Source organism: Pteropus medius, unplaced genomic scaffold, assembly GCF_902729225.1.
Source record: "Pteropus medius unplaced genomic scaffold, Ma_sr-lr_union100, whole genome shotgun sequence".
NCBI lineage: Eukaryota > Metazoa > Chordata > Mammalia > Chiroptera > Pteropodidae > Pteropus > Pteropus medius.
Genome location: NW_024354875.1, coordinates 22,628,318 through 22,650,508, shown reverse-complemented (window position 1 = coordinate 22,650,508; position 22,191 = coordinate 22,628,318). Strand labels below are relative to the sequence as shown.

At 32.7% G+C, this 22,191-nt stretch overlaps 1 protein-coding gene across 5 annotated transcripts in view; it reads left to right on the top strand.

Annotated features, from left to right (window-relative positions):
- WDSUB1 (WD repeat, sterile alpha motif and U-box domain containing 1) overlaps positions 1-22,191 on the top strand; it is a 55,508-nt gene that overhangs the window by 12,723 nt on the left and 20,594 nt on the right. For all 5 annotated transcript variants that reach the window (XM_039855467.1, XM_039855464.1, XM_039855468.1 and 2 more), the window contains 5 exons: positions 1,083-1,116; positions 2,416-2,456; positions 2,539-2,645; positions 3,357-3,536; positions 11,075-11,215. In XM_039855467.1, coding sequence (XP_039711401.1) covers positions 1,083-1,116; positions 2,416-2,456; positions 2,539-2,645; positions 3,357-3,536; positions 11,075-11,215 — 503 coding nt within the window. The remainder of the gene's footprint in view (positions 1-1,082; positions 1,117-2,415; positions 2,457-2,538; positions 2,646-3,356; positions 3,537-11,074; positions 11,216-22,191) is intronic.

Sequence of the window (22,191 nt, the reverse complement as noted above, 5' to 3'; positions counted from 1 at the left end):
AATAAAATCATATAGGTTTCACTTGTACAATTCAATAATACATCGCTTGTATATTGCCTTGTGTGTTCACCATCCAAAGTCAAATCTCCTTCCGTCACTTTATATTCATTTAACCCCTTTACCCTTACTTATCTCTCTTCTCCCGTTTCCCTCTGTTAACCATTAAACTGTTACCTGTGTCTGTGAGTTTTTGTTTGCTTTGTTTGTTGCTTTCATTTTTATATCCCACAGATGACTGAAATCATATGGTTCTTGACAGTCTTATTGAGGAGAATTTTAAGGCTTCCAGTAGATATGACTTCTGTGGTCAGACTATAATCAGCTACCTTGCAATAAGTACAAATATTATTAAAGTTGTACAGAGAACACTAACACCTGTATTGTTGATATACTTTCTTTCCTTGCAACATGTATCATGGTGGTATAAATACAGTTTCTAAAAGGGGGGGAAATAATATAGAAGCATATTTATCTGTTTTTAATTATGTACTTTGTTATAGCATTGAATTTTTCTTTGATTTTTTTCACCACTAGACTAATCCCAGATAGTTTTTAATTTTTATACCATTGAAAGAACCCATATAGAGTCCAGATCAAGTTTAGAGCTGTAATTTTCAAAACTGAGTCATGATCAAGACAATATCTATATAACATATATATGTATATATTGATTAGTAATTAAGGCACAGCTATGTCAATGATAAAGCACAATGCTACCTGAAAACTACCTGAAACAAAAAACAAGTAGCAAGTAATGGCTTCTCCTTATAGTGGTTTTTTCTCTTTGAGTTACTAACTTGATATGGGATTGTATCTTATTTATACATCACAAATGCTTATTCTGTTTATGGCTATATAGTATAGCATGCACTAGTGTTTAATAAAGTTTATAATTTTAAATTTCTTATATAGCATGTAGTTTTGTGAGAAATCATACATGCGAACAAAGAGACTACATGCTAAATGTATATCAATATTTCAGCCTTTTCTAAAATTATTTAAGTAATTTTAAAATACTAATTAAATAAATGCTGTACTTTGTTTCTGTAGAACTTTACACTCATAACATTTTTCTTTTAAAGATCAGTGGATAAGTCTGTCATAGTGTATGATACTGTAAGTATTTCAAAATCTTTGTGCAATCTATGTAAATTGCTTTTAGGCTACTGAACTTCAAGTTTAGTTAAGCAAGCTGAAAAAAATGTATACCTTTTTTCTGTTTATGATGCCTGAGAATATAATATATACATTCATAAATGCTAAAATAGTTATGCAAGTAAGGTATTTCTGGGACAAGCCAAACTCTTAAATTGTTCAATAATGATTCTAAGATGGACAGATGTTTCATCTGATCAAAGAAAATACAGATTTAAAGAGCACCGCTCTCCAAAGTATCAATTTATATCAATTATTCTTAAACTTCTATATGACCTTTTCAAAACAGCAAAAGATGAATGTTTATCCCAGGGTTTGGGGATGGTATAGCTGAGAGTAGCCTACCACAGTTAGAGTTTTGGCTAGATCTAGAGATTAGTAATAAGGAAGAGTAGGGGTTATAATGGTTTTGGAAAAATGGGAGTTTTGGGTAGATCCATGTGAATAAAGAAAGACCAGTTTGCCAGTTTGCATGAGTATGAAGATGAATGAACTTTTTACACATAGTAAGGATGTAATTGATGAAAATATTTTCCAAGAGAAGTCAGTGTTGAGTAAAACCTAATGATGACTGAATTCAGGCTGTAGCTATTCCAGCATATGAAATGGAAACATAAATCATCAAAATGTAGTGGGACAAACAAGGAATCTAAATTAGTTCTCCATATAGAAGTTCAAATCACTGAGAGTTCTGACAGAAAATGGGAAAGAATACTTACACTAGGTGAAGTGGATCCTTAATATTTCTAATTAAATTTTCATGAGATTATACATTTACAACAATAGGTATAACATTAAATTTTCTCCATAAAGTATATATGTGAGTCTCAGTTATATCCATCTAGATGCTGGATGGCCAGCTAAGAAAACTCAAAATCTAAGTGACTTTTTTTCTACTCACCAATCCTGCAATGAGTACAAATCAAATATCATAGCAAAAACACAAATTATTTCATATAATAGACATTTAGGTTATTATTAGTAATTTCGAACAAATGAACAAAAGCCAAGAGTCTATTATACTTAAAATTTCTAGGAAAGTGGTCATTAGACAACTGTGCTGATAATTAAGAATGAAATAGCTACCTGATAATATTAGGTATAGATGCTATTTTTTATTCGTTGGGTAAAATTTCAGCTTCTATTAGTGACATAATGTTTAAATACATATACCATATAAACCATATATGTGAAACAAGTTTTTAGTAGTAAATATACTCTTGCTTGACTAATTGTAAAGCTGTTTTTGTTTGTTTTCAGAATACTGAGAATATACTTCACACATTGACTCAGCATACCAGGTCTGAACTTAACCTCACTTTGTATTAATATTAATTAAAAAAATTAGTCTGAAGATACATAATAGTTGTTTTTATTAACTAGGTATGTCACAACTTGTGCCTTTGCACCCAATATTCTTTTACTTGCTACTGGTTCAATGGACAAAACAGTGAACATCTGGCAATTTGATATGGAAAGACTTTGCCAAGGTTAGTAAGGGCATCACATTTAACCCAGTTCAACCCCATTCACCATTAAAATCAGAAATTCAGTAATTTTTTGACAAATTATTCACATTGCTTTTCTCAATATAACGTATACATCAATATTTAATAAAATTTAAAAATAATTTTAGAGAAGACAGTGTTAAAGTAGTTGACCTATGTTAAAACTGCTGATGAATACTTTTGGGTACACATTCATGTATGTCACACCTTCCATAGTTTTGTAAGCTATTTATTTATATTCCACATTTTTCAGATAATTATAGCCTGAGAACAAAATAGTAATTATAGTTTTATTTTGTTTGTTTTGGCCTCATCAAGCTATGATGACATATAATTTAGGAGTTTTTTATTTTTATCACTGTCAGAGTTAACTAAATATTGGTGCTGATATGCGGATGATAGAGCAAATAGAATTTTTACTGATATCAATTTTATATAATAAAAAAAATCTTTGACTAAAATAGAAAGTTTCCAAAGAGTAATATTTAATGTATTAAATAATATTATAAATACTATTATTTGAATTTCTGAAATTTCTTGAAAAGATGTTGAAGTAGTAAGACACGAATTTAAGACATTTTATTTACCTTTTAATTCAAATTAAGACGGTTTATAAAAGAAATGCTTTTTTTTTTTCATTATTTCACTTGCCTTTTTGTTTGTGTGTGTGTGTGTGTGTGTGTGTTTTTTAAGCAAGGAGCGCAGAAGATCATTTGAAGCACTTTCCTGAAGATTGGTTAGAAGATGACGTCTCAGCGTGGCTTTGTGCACAAGATTTAAAAGACCTTGTTGATATTTTCAAAATGAATAACATTGATGGAAGAGAACTGTTGAATCTTACAAAAGAAAGTCTGGCTGATGATTTGAAAATTGGTAAGATTAATGAAAGATTGTATAGGACAGCATATTTTAGATTATAGAAAAGAAATGTTACATAGTATTTCTTTAGGTAACTTAAGGCCACCATGTAAGTGTAATTTTAAAAAAATGTTTTAATAGTTGAGGTATAATTACATATGATAAAACTCACCTTTTTATAAGTGTGCAGTGCAGTGATTTTTAGTATATTCACGAAGTTGTGCAACTACCACTACTAATACCAGAACATTTTCGTCACTTCAGAAAAAAAAGAAAAAGCCTATGCTGATTAGTAGTCCTTTCCTTTCTCTCTCGTCGCTGGCAAACGCTAACCTATTTTCTGTCTCTAAAGATGACTATTCATGACATTTCATACAAATCATACAACACACCGCCTTTTGTGTCTGGCTTCTTTTATTTAGCATGTTTTCAAGGTTTATCAATGTCGTAGCATATATTAGTACTTCATTTCTTTTCGTGACTGAGTAATATTCCATTATACAAATTTGTCACTTTTTGCTGATTTGTTCATCAGTTGATTGAATTTAGATTATTTTAAATTTTTTAACTATTACGAATAGCTGCTAGGTATATTTATGCACAAGTTTTTTGTGTGGGCATGTTTCCAGTTTTCTTGGGCGTATAATTAGGAATGGAATTGGTGGGCCATATGGTAACTCTGTATTTACATTTGAGGAACTGCCAGACTGTTTTCCAAAGCAGCTGTGCTATTTTATCTTCTCAATAGCAATTATATGAGGATTCCAGTTTTCCATATCCTCATCAACACTTGTTTGCTTTTTAAATTATAGCCCTCCTAGTGGTTTCTAATTGTGGTTTTAACATGCATTTTTCCTCGCGATTAGTGATGTTGAACTTCTTTTCATGTGCTTGTTGCTAAATGCATATCTTCTTTGGAGAAATGTCTATTCAGATCCTTTGCCCATTTTAAAAACTGGGTTGTCTTTTTATTGCTGAGTTGTTTATATATAAATTTGGATACTAGAACCTTATCAGATATATGATTTGTAAATATTTTCTCCCTTTATTACACAGAAATTTTTAATTTTGATGAAATCTAATTTATCTGTTTTTGTTGTTGTTGCTTGTACTATAGGTGTAATATCTAAGAAATCATTGCCTAATCCCAAGTCTCAAAGATTTACATCTATGTTTTCTTCTATGATGTTTATAGTTTTAGCTCTTATATTTAATTGTGTTATTAATTTTGACTTAACTTTTGTATATGGTATGAGATAGGGGTCCAGCTGCATTCTTTTAGATGGATATCCAGTTGTTCCAGCACTGTTTGTTGAAAAGACTGTTCTTTCTCCTTTGAATTATCTTGGCACCTTGTTGAAAATCAATTGATTGTAAATGCGAGGGTTTATTTCTGGACTCTCAATTCTATTTTATTGGTCTACTAGTACCACACTGTCTTAATTACTGTAGCTTTTTAGTAAGTTTTGAAATTGAAAAGTGTGTGTTCTCCATCTTTGTTTTTGTTTTTATTTTCAAGATTGATTTTGCTACTCTGGGTATCTTGCATTTCCATATGCGTTTTATGCAAAATTTCAATTTCTACAAAAAGAAAACACAATATTCATAGGGATTGTAATGAATCTGTAGATCAGTTGGAGGACTGTCATCCTAATGATATTAAATTTTCCAGTCTCAAAGCACAGAGTGTTTTTCTGTTCAGGCCTTATTTCTTTCAACAATCCTTTATAGTTTTTACTGTACAAGTAATCTTTTCTTAGGTGTACAGTTTACTGGCTTTTAGTATGTTCACCACTATCTGATTTCAGAACATTTTTATCCCCCCCAAGAACCCTGGTCTCTTCTCTCCCTAGTCTCTGGCAACCACTAATCTATTTTCTGTCTCTATGGAGTTGCCTGTTTTTGACATTTCTTAGATGTGGAACCATACAATATGTGGCCTTTTGTATCTGGCTTCTTTTATTTAACACAAAGCTTTCAGGGTTCATCCATGTTTTTGTGTGTATAAGTACTTCATTCCTTTTTATAGCTAAATAATATTCCATTGTATGGCTATGGCTATACCCCATTTTGTTTCTCCATTTATCACTTGATGGACATTTGAGTTGCTTCCACTTTTTGGCTGTAATCAGTGATGCTGCTCTGAACATATATGTAGGAGTTTTTGTATGAACCTATGTTTTCATTTATCTCAGGTATATGATTAGGAGTAGAATAACTTTACATTTAACATTTTGAGAAACTGCCAGACTTTCTTCCAAAGCAGCTATACCATTTTACATTTCCACTACAATGTTTGAGGTTTCTAATTTCTTCATATTTGTCAACACCTGTTTACTACTTGTCTTCCTGATTATAGCTGACCTAGTAGATGTGAAATGGTATTTCATTGTGGTTTTGATTTGTATTTAATGATATGGAGCATCTTTTCAAGTGCTTATTGGCCATTTATATATCTCCCTGGGAGAAATGTCTGTTCATATCCTTTGATCTTTTTAAATTGGTTTATTTTTCTTTTTGTTGTTGAGTTGTAAGAGTTGTTTGTGGATTCTGGATACTAGATCCTTATCAAAAAACAGTTCGAAATCTTAGTGTTATACTCTGATAAAAATAACCAGACACTGTTATCAATAAGCAATAATAAATTCTTAACCAGAATGCTGAGGAAATAGGATATCCATAGTGAGAATTATTGTTAATGAAAAGTCAAAGTTTGTTATAGAAAACCATTTTAAAGTTTAGTATTACACTTTCCATGATATAGTACGTGAACCTATTTAAATTTCTCGGGAGCTTATGGCTTTTTAAAAAGTTAACAGAACGATGATTTTGTGATAATACTTAGGGTTGGATGGTTTTTGTACCCAGGCCATACTATGAAAGTTATTTTTGTATCTCTGACAACTTATTTTCTTTATAATTTACTGTTTCTTCCTGAAAGTAGGTAATACAGTGTAGTTTTTTTTAAGTTCTGGTAAATTTAACATCTTCATTGTTAAATTTGAATTTAACAATGTGACTTATCATTACTCACAATAATTCTTAACTACCTTATCATACAGGAACACTTGACAATGTTAAATAAATTCAGATTTCAACAGTGGATGTTTGAAAACACGAGAGAAGCATAATAAAAACAATAGTAATAAAATTCTATTCTGATAGCCAAATATATAAAGAATAAGAAATTCTTATAGGATTTAATGGCCCGAAATAATTTTTGAAGGATGAGTCTCAAGTTTAGTAGTTATGGTCATTTTAAAGTTAAGTGAAATAAGTCTTGAGAGTATCAGACCCAAGCCAAAATTGAAATGTAAGTTAAATAAATTCTGTGGTGGTCCGATAGCTGAATTAGGAAAATCATTATTATGAATGGAGAAAACAATGTTGCACATTCTCTAATAAATAAGAAATCTGCTTTGTGTTTGTGTTCTAAGATTTCTAAAGTCTGCAAATTCAACAAATTCAACAGAACAAATTAGTAAATAGACTAGCACATTTATTTTTTCACATCATTCTAAAGTATTTTAAAGTTTTTGCAAAATTATTAAAGGATCAAAAGGCTAACTTTAGTCTTCTACAGGTGCTACTTTAAGCTACAGCGAATTTGTCTTGAGTTTTAAGAAAATTTGTTTCCTCTAAACAATAAATTGGAATAACAGAAAATTGAAATTGGGTGAGGAAAAAAAAATGTTAAGTAAACTGATGAATATATGATAATGAATTTTTACTCATTCCGTGCAGAACTATTTACTTGTATTTGCCTTAGTGGTAAAACTGTTAAAACAGTTCCTATGTCAGCATGAATAAATATGAATTTGCTTAACATTTATCATATGGAGGAAGTTGATTAATTGAGCAGCAAAGTATATTGGAGTGTTGGAGACCAAAGTATATCGGTATTTAACACTTAAAAAAATTATTGTTAAGGAATCAAGCAGTCCATCAAATCTTTTTTTCAGCGTCTTTTGTAAATATACAATAAAGGAACTTTCTGTAGACTTAAACACCTGTTGGAATCTGGTGCTTTAACCTAGGATAATGGTCATTTTCTAGGATTGTGTTAATGAAAACAAGGTAGGAAATAACTCCTTATATCTAGTCCTACATTTCCATAAGGAATGTCCAGATAGATAACAGGTACAAAATATCTTTGACATCTACTATAGCATTTACTATCTCATTCAAAAGACTCAAAGTATGAAAAGTGAAGCACAAGAAAGTCTCTCAGATGTGATGCTAGGCAAGCAGTAAGTCTACTAACTAGCCACGTAACTTTCATCTGCACATTAGCCTCAGTTTATATCTGGACCTCTGAGATACTGCAAAATGCTGCTGATCTTGGAGTTTGGAATTGCTGTAGATAATATAATAGTAGAAACTTGGAATGACAAATGCCAAGAAACTGTTGTATATCATGTCAGTCCTTATATTCAAATATTTATCAATCGTAGATTCCTAATTGGGAATGAGGTTTTTTTCAGAGTTCCCTCTACCTTTTGCTCTTGTGTTTCCAAGAAACTATAAAAGCACATGAGACATTTTTAATCATTTTCTAATTTAAAAATTATATCAAGTTATATCAAATGTATTTTAAAACGTTATACAACTGTCTTAATATCCTCAGATTTTGAGTTTTGCGTTTCAATACCTAGTTCAATTCCTAGTAATACAGTACTTCCTGATGTATATTTTCACTTGTTGCCTAACTGCATATAGTGTTAAGTAATAACTTTACTGTAATTTTTTTTTATATATGATTAAAGTGAAACAGTTCCTTCAAATCTAGTTACTTTTGGCTGACCTGCTGTTAGAGTGGGCATAACCCTTACAATTCAGCAGCTGTCCTTAAATTAGCCAACCCCACTTTCCAGTGAATACTTTTTGGACATTTTGGGATCTCTTTTCCTCAGGCCTATCAGATGTCCTGTTGCTTCTTTCCACACAGATGCCATCTTCAGGTCTTAGGGATGTTGGCAGTTTGTTGTCACCTATTCATCTTGTGGAGTTCATGAGGATACCTAACTTTGTTGGAAATGTTACATGTGGGATTTGATTTTGCTATCTAGTTTCTCTGTTTTTATGTAGAGATTCAGAGAAATTAAACTATAATTCTACTACCACTATCTTCTCCAAATCCTTTAAAAACTCCCTACTGAACCTATAGTTGCATTTCCCTTTTCTTTCCTAATATCGTTTTTATGTATTTGTTTTCTCTTGATTATTCTAGACAGAAGCTATTTTTTTAATAAAATTTATTTTAAATATTAAGCCGTTTTTTAGTTTTCCTGAGAAACTAGTTTTTGGTTGTGATGTTCTCTCTCGAGCAATGAAGAGATAATAAAGTGACCACCCTGATGGGCTGTGCTTGCTAGTTTCAGGCTGTTGGGCCGTCTTGTTACCTGCTGGCAGCTGGTGCTGGCGTTGCTCTTTTGGCAATAATCTTATAGGACAAAACTGGGGAGAGTGAAGGGTACAAGTAGAAAGGTCTCTCTTCCATTTTGTGCACGCACATCTCTGCTATAAGCTCTCATCTCCCATCACCGACTCTGGAACCCAGTTACCTCTGTTTCCTCATGGGTTTTCAGAGTTTTGTTTTCTATTTTTGACAGTTACCTGTCTAGAAGCCGTCAATTCTCAATTTATGTAGCATTTCCAGAGGTGGGTAAGCAGTAGGAATGAGGGTAGAAGAGTTAGTGGCCTATTTAACTTGCATCTTATTAACCAGATGTCTTTTCAGGGATATAGTATATACAGGCATACCTCATTTTATCACATTTTGTTTTACTGCGCTTTACAGATGTTACGTTTTTTACAAATTGAAGGCAAGACCCTCCACTAGCAAAAAAGATTATGACTCGCTTTATTGCGGTGGTCTGGAACTGAGCACAGTATCTCTGAGGTATGCCTGTATATCCAGATATTGCCCCTTACCCACACTGAGGGTTTACTAGCCCTCAGCTGGAAAAGGGTCCTTTCCTTCTGAACAATTAAGTTTAATAACACTCAATCCTGACCCCCAGTCACAAAAGGAGGTGTTTGTTTCTGGCCAAGTTCTGTGGATTTGATTTGGTAACTGCTTCCCTGAAGGCAAATGGATCTGACTGTTTTAAATTTAAGACATTAAAATTGGACAAGGATAACACCCAATTTAACCTTTTCTTATCTGGGACATTTTGAAATAGGCTTTCTGTATCCTGTATTGTAAATATTATAAACATTCTAAATATTAGCGAACATATAATATTTTTGACCGAGTGGGAAATTTATATATTTTTCAGACTATTAAATGCTTCTGTAATCTTCCCTTATTATATGTTGTAAATTATCCCTTTAAATGAGATGGCTACTGTCTGATTATAAACATGCCGTGGTATTTTTAAAAATTATTTTAAAAATCTTCAGTTTGATTTCAGTGAATTACATAAGAAGTCACAAGAAAGCAGTGAAGTAGTCCCTAATAGGCGGCAGCTGCTAAGTTGACTTGCCATACTTCCTTAGATATGGTTAAAGAGTCCGGATAGATTTAAACAGCTTATGACACAACAGGCAGCAGGAGCTTCATGTTCAGGTTGGTTTCCGTTTTACCCTAAGTCTTGGGGGGACAATTTGTATTTGAGTCACACCTGAGGAACCTTGAGCCCATGACTCCCACCCCTACCCACCCATCGCTGCCAGTCTTGTAAGACTGTTGCTAGCAAACTAGCCCAAGAGGAAGACATCTGTGTACTAGATCAGGAAACAGATCTGCTCTCTGACTGGAAGGAAGATGACACTCTCTAGCTTCTGAGGTTTGCAAACATCCTTGAAAAGATTGCAGAGACACAATGTATCAGAAGGTGTGTATAAACCCCATGGAGCATTGCCTCCCAACAGAAAAAAGCTGATTTGGCTTTTTATGGGAACTATTAGGCATTCTGAAATGTAATTCTTTTCTTCTACCCATGACACCCCAAACACCTGCACCTAAAGTAGAACTGTTAGTTAATTTTAAACACCTAAACAGCTAATAACACTAAACTTCCTAAAATTAATTGTATTAAACTTCCCGAAATTAAAAATTAAGGTAATTTTTTAAACAGGATAAAAATAAAAATACAGTAGAATGAAACTGTGTACAAACTTAGATAAACTTAATTTGCGATTTTGTTTCATATGAGAATTAGCAAATATATTCAATTTTATACAGTTTAAAAATATGAAATTTTTACATTATTAAGTTGAACATCTTTAAAAATTATTTTTAGGTAATTTTTTGTTGTCTAAATAACCAATAATAGCTTTTTCTGATTTCGCGTAGTATATTAGTGTTCAGCAATCTAATTCTTAAGAACTTTTGGAATGTAAGGTTGTTTACAATAAACTATTAGTCGCTGATTTAACTACACAGTATTCTGTACTACAAAAATTCATTAAAGAATTTATAAAGAAAACAGTTGTATGTGGTAAAATAGTATGTCTAAAGATTTTTATTTGTAGATAAAATCTTACCGTATTTGCTAAGGAGTTGCATAAAGGTTACCAGTAGTTCTAACAGAATAATTTCTCTTTAGAATCTCTAGGGCTGCGTAATAAAGTACTGAGGAAAATTGAAGAGCTCAGGACAAAGGTGAAAACCCTTTCTTCAGAAATTCCTGATGAATTTATATGTCCAATCACTAGGGAGCTTATGCAAGATCCTGTCATTGCATCAGGTATGTGTGATGTTATTCTAAGCTACAGGGCGTATTATGTGCTAAATGAATAATGCAGACAGTTCACAGAAATTTATTTACATGTGAAAAGTTTTTAAAACTCCTGTTTTATTATAAATAATCCTGTTTTTTTTTTCTTAAACACTCATTAGCTTAAGGTGAACTATCAAACATTGTATATTTCTTAATGACTAAAATGGGATGGAGTAGGTTTGAATGAGAGACAAAAGGAATAAGTTTTGCCAGCTTTACTTAAACTTGTGAAATGTATAGTTACTAGAATGTAAAGTTAAAATATTGTGTTTTTTTTAGGATAGATTGTTGAGATCACTTACATTTATTTTGTCTGTCATGGATTTAAACAACCTTACAGAAATAAGAATTTAAAGGTCATAAAGTTGCATCATTCCACATTAATTTCTAATCTTTCAATAAACAGACATACATACTTTACATAGTTATAATCGGTGAATCCATATTATATTTTTTTATTTTTGTGTAAAACTTTTGAATTTTATTCTACATAATTTTCAGGTTTAATAACTTTATTCCATTGTGGGCCTATGCTACATTTTGTTTAACTCTTCTACTCTGGCGTATGTATGTGTTTGCAAATCTTTATATTGTAGGTAACATTGCAGTGATATCTTGCTACTTTTTCTTTTTTGTTATTACCATTACTTAGGATTATTTTCATGGCATGTGTGTCCCAAAGCAGAATTTACTAATGAGAATACTTTATGAACACGAAAAGAATAGTCTTGATAGTTTTTGTTAGATTTGTTATTAGATTGTTTTATAGAAAAAACATTTACAGTGCTACCAGCAATATATTTAAGTATACTTGTTTTTCCAGTTTTTTGATCATCAAATTTTATAACTATTTTTGCAAGTTTAGTAGTTGTTTGAAATTGTGTTCCTTATGTTGCTGTGGAGGCAAGAAATTTTTCTACATAGTTTACCAGTTAAATATACTTGGGTTTAAAATATTTCTCCATCTTCTTTGATAATTAACTTATCTGAAGGATTCGAATACCACCTCATATTATTGTGTCCACATTATTAATGAAACTAATATGAAGTTTTATTTTGTTAGTATCATTTTAATGTATTTGTTTCTACTTCTCTGAACTTTTGTAAGCAGGAACATTTTCATTTATACAACTGTAAACGTTTTCTTCCAGTTTTTATTTTATTTAAATGCATTGGAGTGACATTGGTTAATAACATTATATGAGTTTGAGGTATACAGTTCTATAGTACCACATTATATTTATATCTGTATATCCATTGTCTGCTTACCATTCAAAGTCTAGTCTCCTGTCACCATATATTTGACTCCTTTTACCCTCTTCATCCTCTCCCCACCACACTTCCTCTTTGGTGACCACCATACTATTGTCCGTGTCTGTGAATTTGTTTTGTGTTTGCTGCTTTCTGTTTTATATCCCATGAGTAAATTCATGTGGTTCTTGTCCCTGTGACTTATTTCACTTAGCATGATACTCTCAACATCCATCCATGTTGTTGCAAATGGTAGTATTTCATATTTTATTATGGCTGAGTATTTCATTGTGTATATGTACCACATCATCTTTATCCAGTCATTAGTCAAAGGACACTTAGATTGTTTCCATGTCTTGGCTATTAAAAATAATGCTCCAAAAAAAAAAAAAAAAAGAAAAAAAAGAAGAAAAAAAAGAAATAATGCTGCAATGAACATAGGGGTACATATATCTTTACAAATAAGTGTTCTCAATTTTTTCGGGTAGCTACCCAGAAAGAGGATTACTGAGTCATGTGGTAGCTCTATTCTTAATTTTTTGAGGAATCTCCTTACTGTTTATACTTAGAAGCTATACCAACATACATTCCTATCAGCAATGTACGAGGGGTCCCTTTTCTCCACATTGTCTCCAACACTTATTTCTTGTCTTATTGATAACAGCCATTCTAATAGGTATGAGGTGATATCTCATTGTGATTTCGATTTACATTTCCCTCATAGCTTGTAAGATTGAATATCTATTCATATATCTGTTGGCTGTCTATGTCTTTTTGGGAGAAGTATCTGTTCAGATCTTCTGCCCATTTTTTAATTGGGCTGTTGTTGAATTTTATGATTTCTTTATATATTTTGGACATTAACCTCTTATCAGAGGTATTGTTTGCAAATATCTTCTCCCATTCAGTTGGTTACCCTTTTGTTGATGGTTTCTTTTGTTGTGCAGAAGCTTTTTAGTTTGATGTAGTCTCATTCATTTTTGCTTTTACTTCCTTAGCCATTAGGATCAAGTTCATAGAAACCTCTCTGAGACTAAGGTTCATGAGTTAGGTGCCTATCTTTTCTTGTATGTATTTTATTGTTTTAGGTCTTGTATTCAAGTCTTTAATCCATTTTGACTTAATTTTTGTGTATGGTGTCAGCAACCTAGTTTTATTTTTTTGCATGTGGCTTTCTAATTTTCCCAGCCCCATTTTTTGAAGAGGCTTTTCTTTTTCCATTGTATGTTTTTAGCTCCTTTGTCAAAAATTAGTTACCCTTATATTTGTGAGTTTATTTCTGGGCTCTCAATTCTGTTCCATTGGTCTGTGTGTGTTTTTCTGACAATACCATGCTGTTTTGAATATTGTAGCTTTGTAATATCATTTGAAGTAAGGGACATTGATACCACCAGGTTTGTTCTTCTCAGGATTGCTCTGGCTATGTGGGGTCTTTTGTAGTTCCGTACAGATTTGAGGATTTGGGGTTCTATTTTTTGAAAAACGCCATTGGGATTTTGATGGAAGATTGCATTAAATCTGTATATTGCTTTAGGTGGTATGACCATTTTAACTGTTATTTCTTCCAGTCCATGAACACGGAATATCTTTCTATTTCTTTGCATCATCTTTTTCAATAATGTCTTTTAGTTTGCAGTATTTAGAGCCTTCCTGTCCTTTAAGTTTATTCCTAGGTATTTTATCCTCTTTGTAGCAATTGCAAATGGGATTTTCTTAAATTTTTCTGATATTGTATTAGTATGTAGGAATGCAACACATTTTTGTACATTGATTTTGTATCCTGCAACTTTACTTTGTTTATTGTTTCTAATATTTTGGTGGAGTTGTTTAGGGTTTTCTGTATATAGAAGCATCTCCAAATGGTGACATTTTTACTTCTTCATTCCCAATTTGAATGCCTTTTATTTTTTTCTCTTGCATGATTGCTCTGGCTAGGACTTCCAGTACTTTATTGAATGAGTGGTGAGAGCATCTTTGCCTTGTTCCTGATCTTGGAGAAAAACTGAAACCTTTTCCTCTATCAAGTATGGTATTAGCTGAGGGTTTGTCATATAATGGCCTTTATTATATTGAGACATTTTCCTCCTATATCCATTTTGAGTATTTTAATCATAAATGGCTGTTATATCATGTTAAATGCTTTTTCTGCATCTATTAATATCATGATTTTTATTTTTTATTTTGTTAATATGGTGTATCACATCGATCGATTTGCATATGTTGAACCATCCTCATGTCTGTGGAATGAACCCCACTTGATATGTTATCTTTTTAATGTATTGTATTTGATTTGCTAGTATTTTGTTGAGGATTTTTGTGTCTGTATTCATCAGAGATTTTGTCCTGTATTTTGATTTTTTTGTGTTATCCCTGCCAGGTTTTGGTATTAAGGTAATATTGGCCTTGTAAAATAGTTAGGAGGTATCCTCTCTTCAGTTGTTTTGGAAGAGTTTTAGAAGGCCGGGTATTAAATCTTCTTTGAATGTTTGGTAGAATTCATAAATGAAGCCCTCTGGTTCTGGACTTTTGTTTTTTAGGGAGGTTTTTGGTTGCTGTTTCAATTTCCTTACTGTTTATGTCTATTTAAGGTTTCTAGTTCTTAATAGATCAATCCAAGAAGGTTGTATATTTCTAAGAATTTGTCCATTTCTTCTAGGTTATTTAACTTGGTGGCATATAGCCTTTTATAGTGTTCTTGTATAATCCTTTGTATTTCTGTGGTATCCATTGTAACTTCCCCTTTTGATTTCTGAATTTATTTGAGTCTTTCCTCCTTTTTCGTTAGTGAGTCTAGCCAGTGGTTTGTCATGTTATTTCTTTTCAAAGAACCAGCTCTTTGTTTTATTAATTTTTTCTATTGTCTTTTCTCTATTTTTAATTCCATATTTTTTATTATTTCCTCTGTGTACTGACTTTGGGCTTTGTTTGTTCTTTTTCTAGTTCTTGAGGGTGAAGTATTAGATTTTTTTGATATTTTTCTTCTTTCCTGAGGTAGACCTATAATGCTGTGAACTGCCTTCTTAGTACTGCTTTTACTACAAACTCCCAAATTTTGATATGTTGTATTGTCATTTGTCTCTATGTATATTTTGATCTCTTTATTTCTTCTTTCACCTAGTAGTTGTTCAGTGGCATGTTGTCTAATCTTCACATATTTGCGGTTTTTCCAGTTTTCTTCTTCTTGTTAATTTCCAGTTTCATATTATAGTTGGAAAATATGCTTGGAATGAGTACAGTCTTATTAAATTTATTGAGACTAGTTTCGTGCCCCACATATGATCTATTCTTGAGAATATTTTATGTGCACTTGAGAAAAATGTATATTTTGTCATTTTGGGATGTAAAGCTCTGTAAATATCGTTTATATCCATTTGGTCTAGTATGCCATTTAAAGTCGATACTTCTTTATTGACTTTGTTTGGTTGATCTTATCCATTGCTATCAATGGAGTATATATGGCCTCTACTATAATTGTATTTTTATCAGCTTCTCCCTTAGGTCTATTAGTAATTGTTTTATATATTTTGATGCTTTCATGTTGGGTGCATATGTATTGATAAGTGTTATGTCTTCTTGATGAATCGTCCCCTTTATCATTATAAAATATCTTGGTCTCTTGTTACCTTTTATCTTTCCATCTGTTTTGTCTGATATAAGCATGGCTACACCTGCTTTTTCTCTGGATGCCATTTGCTTGAAGTATCATCTTCTAACCCTTTGATTTGAGTCTGTGTTTATCTTCATAGCTGAGATGGGTCTCCTGAAGGCAACATATAGCTGAGTCTTGTTTTTTAATCCATCCCACTACTCCGAGCCTTTCAAGTTGACTAGTTTAGTCCACTTACATTTAGGATGATTATTGATAGACAAAGACTTATTGCAGCTATTTTATCTTTTGTTTTCTGGTTGTTCTGTATCTCTATAATTTCTATTCCCTTGTGCTTCTGTGTGCTATTTTAGTTTGGTGGTGCTCTTTTATTTTTTTCCCTTGTTTTTTTATGTTACATGTCTTAGTTCTGGATTTTTGTTTTGTAGTTACTGTGAAGTTTATGTAAAACTTTCATATGTACAGTAGTTCTTTTTCTTCTAATATATCTTTTCTCTATCTATGCACGTTCAATCCTTTTCCCTCTTTCCTTTTACGTTTTTGTTGTCACGAATTATCCTTTTTTATGCTGTGTATTTGTTTCCAAATTGCAGAAACTATAGTCTTTTTAAAATTGCTTTTACCCTCTTTAACCTTTATGTTGTAATTAAGTGTTTAATACCCTATTCTGAAATAGAATTGCAGTTTCCTGCTTCTGTCTGTCTGTCATCTTACTCACAATTTTGTATCATTTTGTCTTTTTGATTCAGGTGGAAGAGCTCTTTTCAACATTTCTTGTAATGCAGGTCTTGTGGTGGTAAACTCCCTCAGCTTTTGTTTGTCTGGAAAAGCCTTTATTTCTCCTTCATATCTAAAAAATAACTTTGCTAGATGTATTCTCGATTTCAATACTTCGAATATTTGATTCCACTCTCCTGGCCTGTAAGATTTCTGCTTAAAAATCCAATGGTAATCTAATGGGGTTTCCTTTATAGGTAATAGTCTTTTTCCCTTGGCTTCCTTGAGAATTCTTTGTTATTACCTTTAGAGGGTTTTGGTATAATGTGTGTTGAAGGTGGTCTTTTTGCATTGAGATAATTAAGTGTTCTGTTAGCTGCTTGGATTCAAGGGTGCAGCTCTTTCCAGTAGGTTTGGGAAGTTCTTATCAATTATTTCTTTGAATAGGTTCGCTGTTCCCGTCTTCCTCTTTTCTCCTTCTGGTATACCCATTATTCTTGTATTCCTCTTTCTAATGGAATCATATAGTTCTTGTAGACTCCTTTCATTTTTTTTCCCCTTTCATTTTTTAAAACTCTTGATTTACTCTCTTTTTCCAACTGAGTCATTTCTAGGTGTCAGTCTTCAAGAACACTAATTCTATCTGGTCTACTCTATTTCTTAAGCTAATTCATTCCTCATTTCATTTGTTGAGTTCTTCAACTCCAAAATCTGTTTGGTTCTTTTTTATAGTTTCAGTCTCCTTGGTAAAGTACTCCTCTTGTTTATCGATTATTTCCTGAACTCATTGAACTGCCTTTCTGAGTTTTGTATCTCATTGAGTTTTTCAGAACTACATTCTTGAATTTTCTGTCATTTAAATGACAGTCTTCCATGTCTTTGAATTTATTTTCTGGGGACTTTTCATTTTCTTTCTGCGATACCTTGGTACCTTGTTATTCATGATGAATTATTTGGCCATCAAAAATACCCCATATTCCCAAGGTGGGCATCCCTCTGTGACTGGGTTGCCTTTGTCTCAGTGTACCACACCCTTGTTGGGATGTGGCAGGCAATGGGGCTCCAGGCCTGTAAGTTCTTAGTACTTCTTTCCTGCATCCAGAAGCTACCAGCCTCAGTATACTATCTGAGGTGTCCTGGCTGTCTCTGAGATTCCATGCAGTGGGTTGGGGAGGGCTAGGTATGGGGAGGTGAGTTTGCATTTCTGCGATTTTGTTTTTTCCATTGGGTTTAGCCGCAATGTGTACTGGCCACTCAGGCTGGAATGTTGCTTCTGCCCCTTTACAACCTGCCATTGAAGGCTCTAATCCAGTACCTCCACTGCTACCATGTCCGCTGATGCTGGGCAGGTGATGGGAAGTTAGGGAGGGGCAGATTCATGTGTCTGCAGATTTGTTGTTTTCCTGGTGATGGCTGCTGCTCCACCCAGCCACCATACCTTTCAACTGTGTCTCTACCCCCATCACTTGGCTCAGCCATATTTATCAGCCACTAAAGCTGGAAGGCTGCCTCTGCCCCTCCGATCCTTTCTGGGTTGCCAAATGAGTACTGCAGTCCTACCCTCCACTGCTACCATGTCAGCAAGTGCCACTGCAAGTGCCAGACTATGTCTGCTGCTCCCATCTCTCTCTTTGCCACATCCTCCTGCTGCTGCTAGCTCAGATACAGCCACCTTCAGATGTCTCAATGTGCAGATCTCTCAGATTTATTTGTATGCTGAGCAGGGGATCCTATGTTGAATTATAGTTGTCTGACTTGTTGAAACTTTCATAGGAGAGGCTAGAAGGTCTTCTCATGCAGCATGATCTTATGTCATTATGGACATAATAAGCACTCAACAAATTTTTCTACATGGCAGTTTACCATTTGAGTATGTTTAGGTATAAAATATTTATTCATCTTCTTTGATAATTACCAAGGGACCTAAATACTGACCTTATATATTGTGTCCGCATTATTAGTGAAACTAGTCATATAGTCTTTTTTTTTTTGTAAATATTGTAATATATTCGATTGTCTCTACTTGCTCTGAACTTTTGTAGGCAAGAGCATTTATCATTTATACAACTGTAAAAAGTTCCTTCTAATTTTTCAAAAATGCTTATATTTGGAGTTTTATATTTGCTCTGAGATATGACTGAACCAAGAACATAGTTTGTATTCTTTGCAGCTATCCTCTTTTAATTTTAAAATAATATAGTGACATTGTATAAATTTTTTTCAAACAGCACAGAGGTATATAAAGTGAGGCATGTCATCTATTTGGTCCTAAACATAAGAGGTCCTAAACATAAGAACTTATACCAGTTTAGCATATAATTCTAAATATTTTACTCTGTATATTCTTAAATGTCACATTTTTAATACCAATAGTGTCAAGATAGTTTTACAAAACTAGTCTTTTACATTTTAAACTATTTTCTGTCCTGCCTTTTTTTGTGTGTGAAATGTTCATGGGCATTTTCCGTTTTTATGTATGTAGTCATCCCTAAATGCTGTTTTAATTTTTATTTAGTTCCCAGGGAAAGAAGAAGGCATCATGCTACTTACTTTATTCTATTTTAAAAGACTGCCTAATATTCAAATGTATCTGTGCCCTATAATTTATTTCATTTCCTATTGATATTTTGCTATTATAAACTATAGCAGTAAACATCATTGCACAAATTTAGCCTTATAGGCTTAATGTGAATGTTTCTGTAGAATAAATCACCTAAAGCTGAAATTACTGAAAGATATTGACAAATAATCCTCTTAATATAAGAGGTCCATATTTCCTGCATCCTTGGCTATGCTGTTATTAGCAATCTTTTACTCATTCTCATTTTAAGTAAATAGTAATCTCAATTTGTAATCCTTGTATAATAAGTTTGACCACTTTTTAATGATTTTAACCATTTATAATTTTCTTATGTGACTTTACTCTTCATAAGCATTTAATTCAAGTTTAGTTACTTTATCTTTGGTTTTTATTATTTAATAAGAAATATACTTTTGGGAGGTCATTTGGCCTAGTAGTTGAGCACATGCACTGAAGAACCAGACTAGCTGGTTACATTACTTATTAGATGCATTACCTTGTGAGAGGCCATATTACTGATCTGTGCCTCATTTTCCTAGTACTTAACTCATGAGATTCTTGTAAGGATCAAATGAATTAATGCATGTTAGATACTTAAAGACCACCCGGACATAATAATCACTTAATAAATATCAGTTAGCTATTTTTATTTCAGAATATGAACTTTCCTATGATTATAACAATGGCTGTTTAGATTTGGCTTTGGTATGTTATATCAGGACCCTTGTTTGCAATTGAAAGAAACTCAACTCTAATTAGGGTAAGCAGAAATGGCAATTAATTTATTGAAAGTTATGGTGAGTCTTAGGAAAAGCTGACACCAGAGACTTGAGTACAGTCAGGGTTCTGTTTTCTTATCTATCAGAGGCTTCTGAATGTTCACATTCTGTGATAGTCAATGTGCCTTTTTCCACATGGTAGGAAAACATGACCACTAATGGGTTCCAAATTTTACGTTTTATCATTTCACCCACCAAAGACAGATCAATTCATTTGTTTCCAGTGCCAACTCCAGAATTCCCAGATAAAGGACTCACTGCCCTAACCTGAGCCAGGAGACTACCCCAGTGTTAGTCCTTAGGGGGATGAGGTGCAGTACTCTGAGTCACCCAACTGTGGAGAGTTGCGTTGCATATAAATGGGGTAATGGCATAAGAAGAATAGTGGTGGAAGAGAGTTTACAGAAAAGGGGTACTGACCAAACAATATGCACTACATAGGTTTTTCCATGTTTTCCATGTCTTCAATTTCTTAGTAATATACATTTTCAGTTGACATTTTTTCTTTTACCCAAAGATTGTTAGGAAGTTTGCAGGTTTTTAAATTAGTTTTGAGGACATTTTGGGAGAAAAGGGTGTCTAGCTTTTTTGTATGGGATTAAAGAATATGAAAAGTTGTTTCTTTTGGAAGTTAGAGATTTTCCTTGTATGTTCTTGGTTAATTTTTATAAAATTTCACTGAGCATATGAAAGTTTTTCTTTGGAAAATTTTTTGCAACAGTGATATAATATATTGACATATAGATATGTGAAGATATCAAAGTGTTAATTGTCTAATTCAAATCCTCCATAAAACATTTCTATCAAGTAGAACTTTTTGTGATGATGGAAATGTTCTCCATCTATGCTGTCCAATATAGTAGCATTTAGTCGCATGTGGCTTTGAGCACTTGAAATGTGGCTAATGTGACTGATGTGACATTTTCACTTTATTTGTGATTGATTTAAATTCAAACAGCTACATGTGTCCTATTGGACAGCACAGCTCTATAATCTAACTATTTTTTTTTTTTTGGGATAAAACTTATCGAGGTATAAGTCACATAATAAAATTTCTCTATTTTTAAGTGTGATGAGCTTTTTAAAAGTATATACTATGCATCCACCATCACAATCAAGATATAAATATTATAATCCCAGAAGGTTCTCTCGTGCCCTTTACAATCAATCCTCATCCACGCCTGGCCTTATGTAATCAGCTTTTTGGCACTATATGTGGAATATATATGATATAAATGGAATCACTTGTGTCTGGCTTTTTTCACTCAGCAGAATATTTTGGATTCATTTATCTTGTTGAATGTATTAGTAATTCATTCCTTTAAATTGCTGAGAAATGTTCCATTGTGTGGATATACCGTAATATATTTATTCATTGATCTTTTAATGAACTTCATGTCTTTTCCACTTTTTAGCTATTCTGAAGTTACTATAACATTTATGTACATATCTAAGGACATGTTTCATTTCTCTTGGTTAAATATTTAGGAGTGGAATGACTGAGAGTGAATGTTTAAAGTGACTGCCCAAACTGTTTCTCAAAATGGTTGTACTGTTTACATTCCCAACTGAAAATTCCAAATTCTCCACATACTTGGCAACACATAGTGTTGTTAATGTTAGTCTTTTATTTTTTGCCATTCTAATGGTGTGAATTGGTATCTCATTGCAATTGTAATTTGCATTTTTCTGATTATTAGTGATGTTGAGCATTTATTCATGTGCTTATTATCTGTGTCTTCTTTTGTAAAGTGTCCCTTCAGATCTTTTCCCCATTTTGTATTGGGTTGTTTGTCCTGCTATTGAGTTGTGTGAGTTCATTAAAATTCTAGATAAGTCTTCTGTCAGATGCATGTATTGCATATAAAGGCGTACCTCGGAGATGTTGTGGGTTAAGTTCCAGATCATCACAATAAAGTGAGTTGTAATCTTTTTGCTGGTGGAGCTTCTTGCCTTCAATTTATAAAAAATGTGACATCTGTTAAGTGCAGTAAAGCAAAGAGCAATA